General features: G+C 58.2%; 4 protein-coding genes across 4 annotated transcripts; 1 reads left to right on the top strand and 3 right to left on the bottom strand.

Annotated features, from left to right (window-relative positions):
- Positions 1 to 4,028: 4,028 nt before the first annotated feature.
- CcaverHIS019_0207770 (uncharacterized protein) lies at positions 4,029 to 5,843 on the bottom strand (the record flags this gene model as incomplete). Its single annotated transcript, XM_060597827.1, has 5 exons — positions 4,029 to 4,094; positions 4,135 to 4,764; positions 4,823 to 5,098; positions 5,135 to 5,243; positions 5,275 to 5,843. 5 exons carry the CDS (start codon positions 5,841 to 5,843, stop codon positions 4,029 to 4,031), a joined length of 1,650 nt encoding a protein of 549 aa, XP_060454681.1.
- Positions 5,844 to 6,784: 941 nt separating this feature from the next.
- On the bottom strand, positions 6,785 to 8,269 carry CPR2 (uncharacterized protein; the record flags this gene model as incomplete). The annotated part of the gene is made up of 6 exons (XM_060597826.1): positions 6,785 to 7,033; positions 7,178 to 7,216; positions 7,261 to 7,457; positions 7,492 to 7,604; positions 7,638 to 7,757; positions 8,097 to 8,269. 6 exons carry the CDS (start codon positions 8,267 to 8,269, stop codon positions 6,785 to 6,787), a joined length of 891 nt encoding a protein of 296 aa, XP_060454680.1.
- Positions 8,270 to 8,475: 206 nt separating this feature from the next.
- On the top strand, positions 8,476 to 9,501 carry CcaverHIS019_0207750 (uncharacterized protein; the record flags this gene model as incomplete). Its single annotated transcript, XM_060597825.1, has 3 exons — positions 8,476 to 8,735; positions 8,768 to 8,895; positions 8,933 to 9,501. 3 exons carry the CDS (start codon positions 8,476 to 8,478, stop codon positions 9,499 to 9,501), a joined length of 957 nt encoding a protein of 318 aa, XP_060454679.1.
- Positions 9,502 to 9,705: 204 nt separating this feature from the next.
- On the bottom strand, positions 9,706 to 11,769 carry CcaverHIS019_0207740 (uncharacterized protein; the record flags this gene model as incomplete). Its single annotated transcript, XM_060597824.1, has 5 exons — positions 9,706 to 10,146; positions 10,186 to 11,216; positions 11,249 to 11,321; positions 11,357 to 11,574; positions 11,634 to 11,769. 5 exons carry the CDS (start codon positions 11,767 to 11,769, stop codon positions 9,706 to 9,708), a joined length of 1,899 nt encoding a protein of 632 aa, XP_060454678.1.
- Positions 11,770 to 12,014: the final 245 nt, after the last annotated feature.

Genomic DNA, 12,014 nt, shown 5'->3' with positions numbered 1-12,014 from the left:
TGGGGACGATGACGGAACGTTTCTAGACCACAGCCAACCCATTAGCGTGAGACAATATCATCTAGAACCAGGGAGGGCACTGTTCGGATTACTCCGGTCCGTTCAGTCCGAATTCTGGCTTTTGTTCGCTAACCAGAACGCTGTGGGTCGCCGGATGGTATGGCAGCTTGCTGCCAGGGCTGGGACGCATCCAGCACGCATAGGACTTCCGGAATGTGGCGCTATCGTCTAGCTGTCTCGGAGAAGGCCGTAGCGTAGTCGGAAACCGGAGTCCGAGTAATCAAGGAGGAGCGATGAACCTGCAGTCAGTGCGGCACTATAATCGTTGCGAGACGTCCATCAACTGTAGGTAACCTGAACCTGGTAACCTGGTACAGAAATCAGGATGGGAAGCTGATGGTCACAGCTTCAAGAGAGTAGGCCTTCACAGTGATCAGGTGTTTGGAGACTTGGAGCGATAATGTGAACAATGTCCAGAACTCCAATCTGTCGCCAATCTTTCCCGTAGACTCCAGCACAATATGAATGGGCCACTCACATGTAGTCAACGTCGCATTCGAGTCCGGAAATAAAAGCTGCCAGGTCCTCGACCGCATGATCCAGTTCCGAATCGCTGTGATCACTAAAGAAGGGAGGGATGGTGTTGAATGGAAGAACCAAGGACTGCTTTCGTGTTCCCATTCGGTACAGCGTCCGAAATGGATGACTGAACACACGGCAGGCAGCTTTTGATTGTCCTCCAAGGTCTGCTGGACGAGAGTACAAGTGAAAACAGTAGGGGTAACGTCCTGGGTCTTGCGGAGTTGATGCTCTTCCGCTGTCACGGCCTGACGACGAACGGAGTTGAGTTCAGGAGAAACCCAGGGCGTAGGATGCAAGGGTCCGGAAACGAGGGAACATACAAAGAGTTGGACGAGGACGGCCTTAGCGCCTTGAGTGCAGTAACAGTCTGGGGGGTGGGTGTATTCCCCCAACACATCGCCTTCGCAAGTTTGGACAGGGCCAACCACGGTTGGTGACGCTAGTGTGGCGAGACCCAGAAGCGTCCCGGCAGCTTGCCTCACTCATATTCGATGAGGAGCGACAAACAAACAACTTCGCTCGCTGCAGTTGAGAAAGTCCTTAGCAGGACGTTGAGACGGCGAAGCCTGCTCCAGAGACAAGGGTTGAGTCAACTGCTAGAGACAAGGGTTGAGTCAACTGACGAAAATACTGCCACGTGGCGGAAATTGAGTTTGCGTACCTGCGCTGCTTGCATGAGAGTATTTCCTTGCGCCTAAAGTAAGGCTGTTTCCGACGCGACTTACGACACTCGTCCCAGTTCAGCCTGATGCTCGTTAAGCTGGCTGCTTGGCATTGTAACAGTGACCCGGGTGACGGAATTGTGGCACTACGTATACCCACGCTCCACAAAGAGGCTGATGACATACATTCGTTAGTCCCTCAGCAATGTTCCTTGCCTGAGATGGACAGGAGCGTGCTTCCTAACCGGTTCTTTGGGGCGGGGGGCAGGGCCCAAAGCATGCCTGTTCCATGGATACCCACCAAGGTCGAAGCGAGCTGGGACATGACCAAGCAGTGAAGTCCTATGAATCCGGCCCCGAATGCGCGGTCCAGGAACGCATGCCACGGGCCAGCTGGGCTAGCTCCACAACAATGGTCACACACTTCACGAAGCGCGGGAACGCGGCGACACGGCATTAAGTGATCAGACCTCAGGATGGGAATAGATCTCGGCAAGATCGTGCCGGCGGATACAGGGGCAGACGTTGGAGTAGCGGGCCTACGGGAAGAACACGTGACTTTATGTCGCGAACAGCGTGCCGAGCTTCGGCATACGACCTAGTCGTCCACCTCGACATTAACACGACAATTTGGTATCAACCAATCTGCAGAAAATACGTACAGCTCGCCGGTGCCCCGTGGAACCAATGGGGAGAGGGTGACGGGCAATAGCTCCCGGTGAGAGGGATGCGGTACGGCCAGTGCGGGGGGATTCTTCTGGCAGCGGGGGATGGTGGTGCAGGAAGAAGAGCCATTGATCTCGTTGGACAATCTCAACTTCCAGAGAGACCGAATAGTAGGAGGAAAGAGAGTGGAGGACGGTGACGAGGAAAGCAACCACACGAGCCGCTGTGCCAGCTAGAAGATGGTCGAGGGTGTGGTGAGGGATGGCATTCACTCAACGCCACGAAGCGTCCATGGACAGTCGAGCAGGAGATCGTGATCTCGAGTTCAGTAGTTGATAGTATCGCAGGCAGCAGGGCGCTATACGAGGCGGGCCGCTTCGCTGGACGCCCGAGTTCTCCGGCCGCTGTGGGAAGAAGGCATCCTAGGCATTATGGCAGCGCTGGCCTGCGGAGCAAAATTCCCGCACGGTTTGGTCCGAGGAAGCTGGAGCATCCGGAGGGTCCTCTCATCGGCAGCTTGACAGGGAAGCAAGGACGGTGAGCCCAGTTTCATCCCTACGCACCACATTCGAATAAAGCTGCGATTGACGCTCCCCGTCTTGGTTGATCTCTATTGAGAGTGTATTGTGGGGGAAAGGTGGGTGCAGAGGGAAGCCCGGGCGGTCTCAAAGATGCTGTAGATGTGCAGGCTCAACTGAGCAAACGAGGCTCCAACGCCATCTTGTTGACGGCAACCATCGTTAGGTTGCCTTGTGCGACCAAGCTAGCGAACACGCAACGAACAACCCCGAAACTTGGATGTTGTCAACTGCTCAATCGGGCTTCTGCGCCACATTCCCGATTCCGACTTATCCTGCCGATCTGTTGAACCACAGTACAAAGCAGCGGACACAGCCGCCTCCGCCCGCAGTACCGGCGACCGTATCGGTGACAGGCGGGATAGTGTGTCCTTGTAAGTGTAAGTGACTGAGGTGGAAAGAACTAAGTCTCGGCGGTTGAGACTCGAGATGGCCAACGCGCAGCCTTCGGCCAACTTGGCCGCTTTTTTCGCGTGCACAGACCGGGTCTGGTTCCGACTCGTCGCCGATCAGGTTGTCCCAGTTCCTGTTTCCTGCCAAGTAAAAAAAAAATAGTGAGAGGTCTCTCCAGACTCCCGCTTTGTAGTCCGCGGTTGAGACTAACTCATGGGGGAGGGTGCCGCGGCTCGGAGAGCTGAGAGGTGACAGCTGTAAGATGGATTGGATGAGAGCATTGTGTGAACAAGAGAACAATGGCACAATGGCATTGTGGACCTGGATTGTCCCTGAGGCACATCAGACACAGGATCAACAGGGACGGTAATAATATTGACCTGACCCACACATCTGGGGTGTCCCTTACCTTCCCTAACTCTCCCCTTGTCTGCCTACCATACCTGGGGGTACCTTGTAAACCCTCAGAGCTCAATTTTGCTCCCTTTGGTGTATCCGTTTCTCCTTAACTCTCACATCTTCCGAAACTCTCTCAGCTGTGACCAGTCGGTTGTCAGGTTGTCGTCGTGGAAGACCCATCAATACCTCGTCGCAACGCGTCCCGAGCGGACCCTGACGATCGCGCACCCAGGGCTTGTTGATCATCGGATTGACACCTCCATTTTCTCCGGTCTGAGAACATCCAGCTAAACCATTCATCCAGGCGATCCAGGCAATCCACGATCCACGACGATCCAGGCCCTGTGTTGCTGTAGCGCTGAGCGCCGGTCACGAGATGCACCAACGCCAAAATGATCCATCGGAACATCGATCCCCCATCCTTCAGCGTTTCGGATCTCGAGATGTTATCGGAACATCACCGACGACTTGGTCGCCTTTTCTCATCTGGAAGGCACAGATTATCTGGGGCCTGGCTAACCGGGCACCATCAAGCCGGTGCTCTGAATAATGGGCCATTGTACCACCCCGGTGATCGGGTGAGCCGCTGCACAAGGCTCCCAAGATACTGGACGGGGCCGCCGACGTGTGCCAGACGCGACGCAGATGGCTTTGTTGCCCACTTGACTTGGCTGCTCACATTTCTGAACGCTTGAATGTACATTGCTACTAACGCTCTGAGACCCTCAAACTAAGCACACTTACGCCCTCAGGTATACTTGGGATGGGCCGTCTCACCAGGACCGCCGTTCTCAAAGCTGATCTCGTCCTTGCGCTTACCCTGTTAGCGGCAAATCATCTCACGATAGACTTACAGGCAGGTTATTGGCAGGAATGACGTCCTCGCCGCCCATTCCGTTATGCGAGCCATTGAAAGTGACGCCCTTGAGCGTCTCGAGGCCCTTGACGCCCGTGGCTTTCTCGAGGCGACTTGCTAGGTCCTCAGAGACGGCACGGAAGATGCCGATCTGGCGCTCGATGATCGACTTGTCGCGAACCGTCGACATGTGCTGCGACATGTTCTTGATAAGACGCTCTCGCTGTTCCTCGTTGTACACCTTTTCCCAGAGGGCGCGGGGAGCGTTGAAATCCTCGGGTCGGACGGTCGAGAGGAAGACGATGGCGTTGGAGATGAACTTGGCATGTACGGCGTCCAGGTTCACCTTGCGGTCCTTGTACTGGATCGGGTCGATCGTGGAGAGGTAATTGGGCCGCCCGCCCTGGTTGAAGAAAGCCATGGAACCGTCACGCTGGAAGTTGCCCATGGGGTACGACGTGCGCGGCAGGTTGACCGGCAACTGCTGGTAGTTGGTACCAAGGCGGTAGCGGTGAGTGTCGGGGTACGAGAAGAGACGCGACTGCAGTACTGGGTCCTCGGAAGGCTCGATGCCAGGCACCATGTGCGACGGACTGAACGCGGCCTGCTCGACCTCCGCAAAGTAGTTCTGATGTGAGCTCAGTCCTGTATTGGAAACTCGCCTTGGGGTTCTGGTTGAGGGTGACTTTGCCGATCTTGCGGAGGGGATAGTCCTTGTGGGGCCAGATGTGGGTAAGATCAAAGACATTGATGCCCTTCTCCTCCCACGCCTCCTCGGCCTGCTTGGGTGTCATGAGCTGGACACTCAAAGTCCACGACGGGTAGTCTTTCCTGTTGATGGCCTCAATGAGGTCCTTCTGCATGAGGTCGGGCGACTCGCGGAGCGCCTTCTCGGGATCCGTCTGGTTCTTCTCGCCCTGGTCTGACTTGAGGTGGAATTGGGCGTACACCCACTCGCCGCCCTGATGTCAGCCCTTCCACCGTATCCGTGTCCTCACCTTGTTGATGAGCTTGAGGGAGTGGCCGTAGTAGGTGTGCATGTAGCGAACGCCGTAAGGGATGCCACGGTCACCGAAGAGGTAGACGACCTGGTGAGCCGACTCTGGGCTACAATCAGCCGTGCCGAGCGAACACTCACTTGTTGCTGAGATAGTCCCAGAAGAGGGTCGAGTCGTCGCCACCGCCGAGATGGGTGGCTGGGTCGCGCTTTTGCGTGTGGATGAAGTGAGGGAACTTGGCGGGGTCCCGGAGGAAGAAAATGGGCGTGTTGTTGCCTACATAGTCCCAGTTACCCTCGGCCGTTCGGAACTTGACAGCGAAACCGCGCGGGTCGCGCGCCTGGTCGCTCGAGCCGCTCTCTCCGCCAACTGTGCTGAACCGTATGGTAACGGGACACTTGGTACCCTTCTTGAACAGGTCTGCGAGGCAGACGTCGCTGAAGTCTTCGGTGCACTCCCACTCGCCGTGGGCCCCCGCACCCTTGGCGTGTACGACGCGCTCGGGGATACGCTCGCGGTCAAAGTGGCTCAGGAGGTCGATTAGGTGGAAGTCCTGTAGGAGGAGTGGACCATTGGAACCCGCCCGCTGGCTGGCGTAGGGGTGAGCGATGGGAGCACCATTGGTGGCGGTGTAGACTACGTTCTTCGAGGACAGGTCGGCGTCGGCCGCATACGCATCTTCGAGGTCCTTGTAGGCGTTGTTGGGCATGGCTAGAGGTCAGAGAAGGGTGGGGACTTTGGGAAGGGTGTGAGAAACGGAGCGCGTTTAATAGGACCATGAGGGTAGCATCCTTGATCTGGTGTCTCACGTCATCATGCGCTCATAGAAGGAAGCCCCACTCGGTTTTGCCATCTCCGGTTCGCCGACCATGTCCGTCTCATTGTCGCCGAGGAACAAACGGGGCACATGGAAGCACTAGTCCATAACTCAGGAAGAGTATGACCACATCTGCGCCTCGATCACGTGGGGTGGCGAGAACTTGGGATCCGCACGAGCTCCTCGAGTTGCATATCCCTGGGTTCGCTATTGGTGGATCACGCTCCATGGTTGTTTCTCACAGATGCTGACCGATGCTGTTAAACTATGTGATGACGTCTGGGGTGAGGAGTAAAAATAACCGGCCTAAAGCCGCAGTTGTGTGGCCAGAGGTTTTAAATCAGCATGTGCTGTGATGCGGGCAGCCAAGCGGCCTCCATGACCGTGACACTAGACAATCCCCGCGTTGCTCGTGTTTCCTCAGCAATGACAACCAGAAGGGGTGTACCTGGTGTCACCCATGACGCTGCAACATCGTAAATGTGCAAGACGTTTGAGTGGCCGACCGGCGTTATCAATGGCCACACCCGACACCTGTCTCTTAAGCTTCCCGTTTCGGCGGTCACATGTCTCACCCGGCTGCCCACGTGTTTGCGGTTGATATCCCCTGCTGGTTCAGTCTCTGCTGTTATCGCCTCCGCTTCCGAAGAAGGTACAGCATTGCGGACTGTTCAAGTGCAACTCGACCACAATGCTCGCTTCGGCTATGACGTCATGCACTTCAACAATTCAACGACCGTCACTCTGGTCTTGCCTTACTCTGATGCCAACTTGCGACCTGACTAGCCAGTAGCTACCAACGGAATTGATCTTGACAATCCTGCTGCATAGTCTCACGCCGGGTTCACCTTCTCATAGACGCCCCTGCTCGACTTGAAGAAGCGCTCTCGCCCACCGCGGTAGAACCAGGTGTAAGCGCCAACGGGGATGACAACGAAGAGGGCGAGGCCGGCAAAGTACATCCAGGGAGATGCGATGGTGGAGTACTCCTCATCGTCATCAGAGGCATCAATGGTCGCCTTCTCGGCGTCCGAAACGGGATCGTTTTCTGTGTATTCGGGCTGGAACTCGGCCGAGAGGAGCTGGGTATGAAGTTGAGGGTATCAAGGCGACAAGTCATGGAGGAAAATTGTGGTGTGTTCGAAATGTTGCGTCGTGTTCGATTGGTGTGCATGCCATGTGTATCAGAATCAATTCCGCACTCAAAGTTCGAGACGGAAGGGTACCTGGTTGCCCTCATCGTCCACGTCGTGGTCAATCTCGAGCTGGATGTTAGCCGCTGCTCGTCGGACGATCAAGGAAAGCTCACCTCGCCCGACTTGGCAATCACGACGTCCTGCTTGGGGCGGTCGCCCGAGGCCTTGGGGAACCGCTCGATAGCGTGGATAATGTCCAGACCTTCGATGACGTGGCCGAACACGACGTGGCGGTTGTCGAGCCACGAAGTCTTGACGGTGCAGATGAAGAACTGCGAACCGTTAGTGTCGCGGCCGGCGTTGGCCATAGCTGTTGTCAGCGTTCTTCCTCTGCGCAGACGCACAGAGGACACCGGGGCCAGTGTGCTTGAGCTTGAAGTTCTCATCCGCGAAGCGCTCGCCGTAGATCGACTTGCCACCACGGCCGTCACCGCTGGTGAAGTCACCGCCCTGGATCCTGATGTCAGCCGGGATTGGTTAGCTGGCGCACATAAAGTCCTTGATCACGCGGTGGAACTTGGAGCCCTCGTAGCCGAAGCCGAGCTCCTTGCCGTCCTTGTCGACGCCGGTGCAGAGGGCGCGGAAGTTCTCGACAGTCTTGGGCACGGTCCTGTGTGTGAGCGGATGTCATGAGCGGGGTTATTGGGCTCGGAGCTGGCTGCATTTGGGAGCGAAATCAGATAGCGTGGAGCCAATCTGCACAATTCGCTGTCGATCGCGTCCCGGGAGCCGAGATTAGAAGCCTGGAGAAGCCCAGATTGTGAACCTGGTAGCAGAACCGATCACACAGATCGCAATATATGACCCAAGGCCGACAACCATCGCGTCGTAACCGCGTATTGTGAGTCACCTCCACGCCAGTCGCTTCCGAGGATCGCAAGAGGCCTCGTTTTTGGTGCCGCTCTACACCGCATCCCAGTGTAGCCAGACAACCGCCACACCAACTCACTTGCCGTAGAGGCCCATGACGACGCGGCCCAGGGCCTTGCCATCGTGCTCAATGTCGAAGAAGACCTTGTTGGTGATGACGGGGCCCTTGGCAGCCTCAGCCGATCCGGCAAAGACGAACACGAGGGCGACGAGGAGGGCCGCGAGCAGCGAGAAAACGGACAAGCGAGCCATGGTGATCAGAGAGAATAGACAACCTCGTAAACCCACCACTGACACGTCGCTTGTGGGTACAGGGCAACCTAAAGGTCAGATCAGGTGACTCCGGGATCAAATCCACGCGAGCGTGCCTGAGCTCGGGTCCGCGACGCGTCCGGACCTTGGCCCTTGGAAATCAATCCTAACAACTCTGGTATTGCTCTCAACGTCAACAGAGCGACATGACGGAAGCCGCCGACCCCCTCCTCACCTTCTTCACTGCCCACGAGGCCGAGGACCCCGACGTGCTCTACTCCGCGCTCGGGGTTGTGCGCACCGCCGAGACAACTGTAATTTCCACGGCGTATCGTATGGCAGCGCTGCGTTGCCACCCGGACAAGCACGCATCCAAGGCGCCAGCAGAGCGCGAGGTCTTCACCGTCCAGTTCCAGCGCATTGGGTTCGCATTCGCGGTTCTCTCAGATGAGAAGAGGCGGAAAAGGTATGCCTTCCTTCCCTCCTAGCTGACGAAAGGTACGACGCGACGGGGCGCACGGATGAGGTCACGTTCGGCGACGACGGCGGGTGGGACACGTACTTTGCCGACTTGTTCGACGGGGTAGACCGCAAGGTCCTCGACGAGGATAGGAAGAAGTACCAGGGTGAGTTAATCCCCATGCTCGTTTCGGCTGACAACAGGGAGTGCTGAGGAGTTGGAGGACCTGCGTGTTGCGTACAAGGACGCCAAGGGGGACTTGGAGGGTATCATGGCTAGTATCCCCCACTCAACGCACGAGGACGAGGCGCGCTTCGTCGTTGCCGTGGAGGCGGAGATTGCCGCTGGGCGCCTGAAGCGCACCAAAACCTGGAGCAGCAGTGCCGCCGACAAGGGGGCGGCGAAGAGGCGTAAGCGCGCGGCGGCGGACGAGGCCGCCGAGGCAGAGGAGGAGGCGAAGCGCCTCGGCGTATGGGACGAGTTCTACGGCTCGGGTGTCAAAGGAAAGCGCGGGCGCGACGAGGACAACAAGAAGAGCAAGAAGAAGGGTGACGAGGACGACGGTGCGCTCGCGGCGCTCATCCGCGGTCGCCAGAATTCGCGGGCCGCCAACTTTGCTGCGCTCGAGGCCAAGTACGCCGCCAAAGAGAAGAACGGGAACAAGGCCAAGGCGGAACCCCACCTCGGAGAGCTCGACGATGACGCGTTCGTCGCGCTTCAGGCTAAGATGTTCGGCAACAAGGGCAAGGGCAGGAAGCGCAAGACAAAGTAGGCTGTTCTCGCGATGTAGTGTTGTATAATAGCAAGTGCATGTTGATTAGGGGCTGAGACACACGCCCTCTGTCACTTTCTGTTTCACCGACACTGACAGTCGCGCCGTCTCAGTGTGCACCATAATTGCCCGCAACCTCACTGACCCACGACGAGGCACAGAACACCAAGTGCGCATCATACAACAGGTACTCTACATCCACTCCTAGAACGTGCTCCTGTCCTGCAGCCGCCAATCGCGCAGCGGGCCCCACCAGCTCCAACTCGATCCCGTCACTCCAGGTCGTGCGGGAATCTCAGCGCGCTGAGCCTCGAGAACACGCGAACTCCGGGACTGCACGCTGCCCCTACGCCTCGGCCCCTCGTCAGACGTCACGTCCTCCCACTCACCCTCGTCTGCGTGTTCGTGCTCCTCAGCCACCCGCGAAGTCTGGGTCTGCGCCTCGCGTGTCTCTCTCAAGGAGCGCGGGTGAGCGAGAGAGTTACGCCGGCTGGTCTGGGCGCTTCCGCGCGCTGAATTGCGGGGCTGCCGCACAGGCCCCTGGTCGACGTCGTCGCCCTCGTCGTCGTCCTCGTCGCCCTCGTCGTCGTCGTCCTTACCCTCGTCTTCTTCGAGGAGCGCATTGACGCGAAGCTGGCGGTCCGCCTCCTGTAAGCGCCACGTGCTCTCCTGGTGCTCACGCACGCCGAAGGAGCCGAGGCCCCATCCGTCATCCGCGCTCGCGGCTATGTTTGGGACACGCGCCCGGCGCTCGGCCTGCTCGACTGCGCGCCGACGCGTCGCATCCTCGTGCGCCTTGCGCAGGCGCCGGATGTATACCTGAAGCCAGGTGGCAGGGTATGCGACAAACTCGCCGACGGAGCGCGGGGCGTGCAATGACGGCGTGCGGGATGTGCTGCTCGTGCCACTGTTGCTGTTGCTGCTCGGTGGCTGGCGACCACCCGACGCGCCCGAGTTCTCGCTGTGATGCAAGGGTTCTTCGAGGCGTATGGTGCCGAGTTCTATGACCTCACCAACCTCGCCGTCCGAGACGCCCTCCTCTACGTCGCGTCTGGGCCGCGCTCGGCGTATCCGCAATCGCGATAGACTGCCGCCTCCCACACTTCCTCCAGGCGCGCCCGCTGCCGATGCCGCAGAGCCCGGTGCGCTGCCGCCGGCGCTACTCCGTAGATGGACGAGGCTGGAGGTGAAGCCAACGACGGCAGTCGTACCAGATTTGATCGCGCCCGTGACAGTTTGTTGCCGCCGCGGTCTCTCCTCCTCGTTGGCCGCAGCCATGACCTGCTTGGCGTGCGCGCGCCGGGCTGCCTTTCGTCGCTTGCGAAGCGAGCGCTCCATGATATCTTCTACCTCGCCGATGCCCATGCCCGCCCCGACCCACCACCACCATCCGAGCCACGTCTGCCATAGCACGGCGGCCCAGATGAGGTGTTGGAGCCAGTCGACGAGTTCCTCCTCCTTGACGGCGACAAAGGAACTCGCAGTCGTCACTAAGGCGAGACCGAGAGCGCCAGAGCCAAACACGGCCGTACCTCCGTCAAGGCGCCACGCGCGACCGCGGTTCACTAAGAAGCCCCAGATGAACAGCGCGAGCGAGAAGATGACGAGAAGCGTGCAGCTGAAGACGGCCCGGATTGCGTCACCCATGTCAATCACGCGCGAGTGATTGGATAACGTGCAGTAGTAGAGCGCGGACGAGGCAATGGCCAGGGGACCTGGCGTTAGTAATAGCATAAGACGGCCTCACCGAGAGCAACGAAGATGAGGCGCGCCTCAGTGCGTGAGGGATATAGGAGAGTAAGGAACTGGATGTGTGTGATCTGTTATTAGCTCCGACACACGTCACCGATCTCACATTGGCAAGGCCGTTGCTGATGGCGAGTAGTGTTTGCCATGCGGCATCCTGCGCCTGGTTCCACTTGGGCTGGGGAACGGGCACAGCGACATAGTCGAGAGTGTACGGCCATCGGTCACCCTTGGCGCCGAGGTGGCTCAGGATGACATAGACGCGGACGATGACGCCAAGGAGCACCGCAATGACACTGGCCAACTGCAAACAGTAGTTGAGCGGGGCTAACGGGTAGTGGTACTGCGTCGTGACAGACGTCAGCGTTACCTTCAAGACAACGTACACAGGAGGTGGATCAGGAGGATGACGAGGAGCGTGAGGGTAATGCCCGTGAGGAGGATCTGGATGGGGAGCGAGTACGCAAACGCAGGTTGGAACTCGAGATAGGGGTCGTTCGGGAGGGGCGGTAAGCCCATCATCTTGTCGGACTAGTCGTGATCGTTAACAAATATCTGTCCGCGGGGGCGCGCGCAGCATGGCGACGAGGGTGGGGCAGTATTGTAAGTGGATGCACAACGTCGAGGGGCCAACAACCGACCTTTACCGTTGTTGGTGGTGGCGAGCGGAAGCAAATTGCCTGCCAGGAATAGCTTCCTACAGATCTACCCCTACAAAATGTCTCACCTCCGCAGCTAGGTCATAATTCTCTGCGGCATGAAGAGGC

Source organism: Cutaneotrichosporon cavernicola, assembly GCF_030864355.1.
Source record: "Cutaneotrichosporon cavernicola HIS019 DNA, chromosome: 2".
NCBI classification, from domain to species: domain Eukaryota; kingdom Fungi; phylum Basidiomycota; class Tremellomycetes; order Trichosporonales; family Trichosporonaceae; genus Cutaneotrichosporon; species Cutaneotrichosporon cavernicola.
The sequence above is the reverse complement of the archived record's forward strand: the minus strand, read 5'-3'. Positions and strand labels throughout refer to the sequence as shown.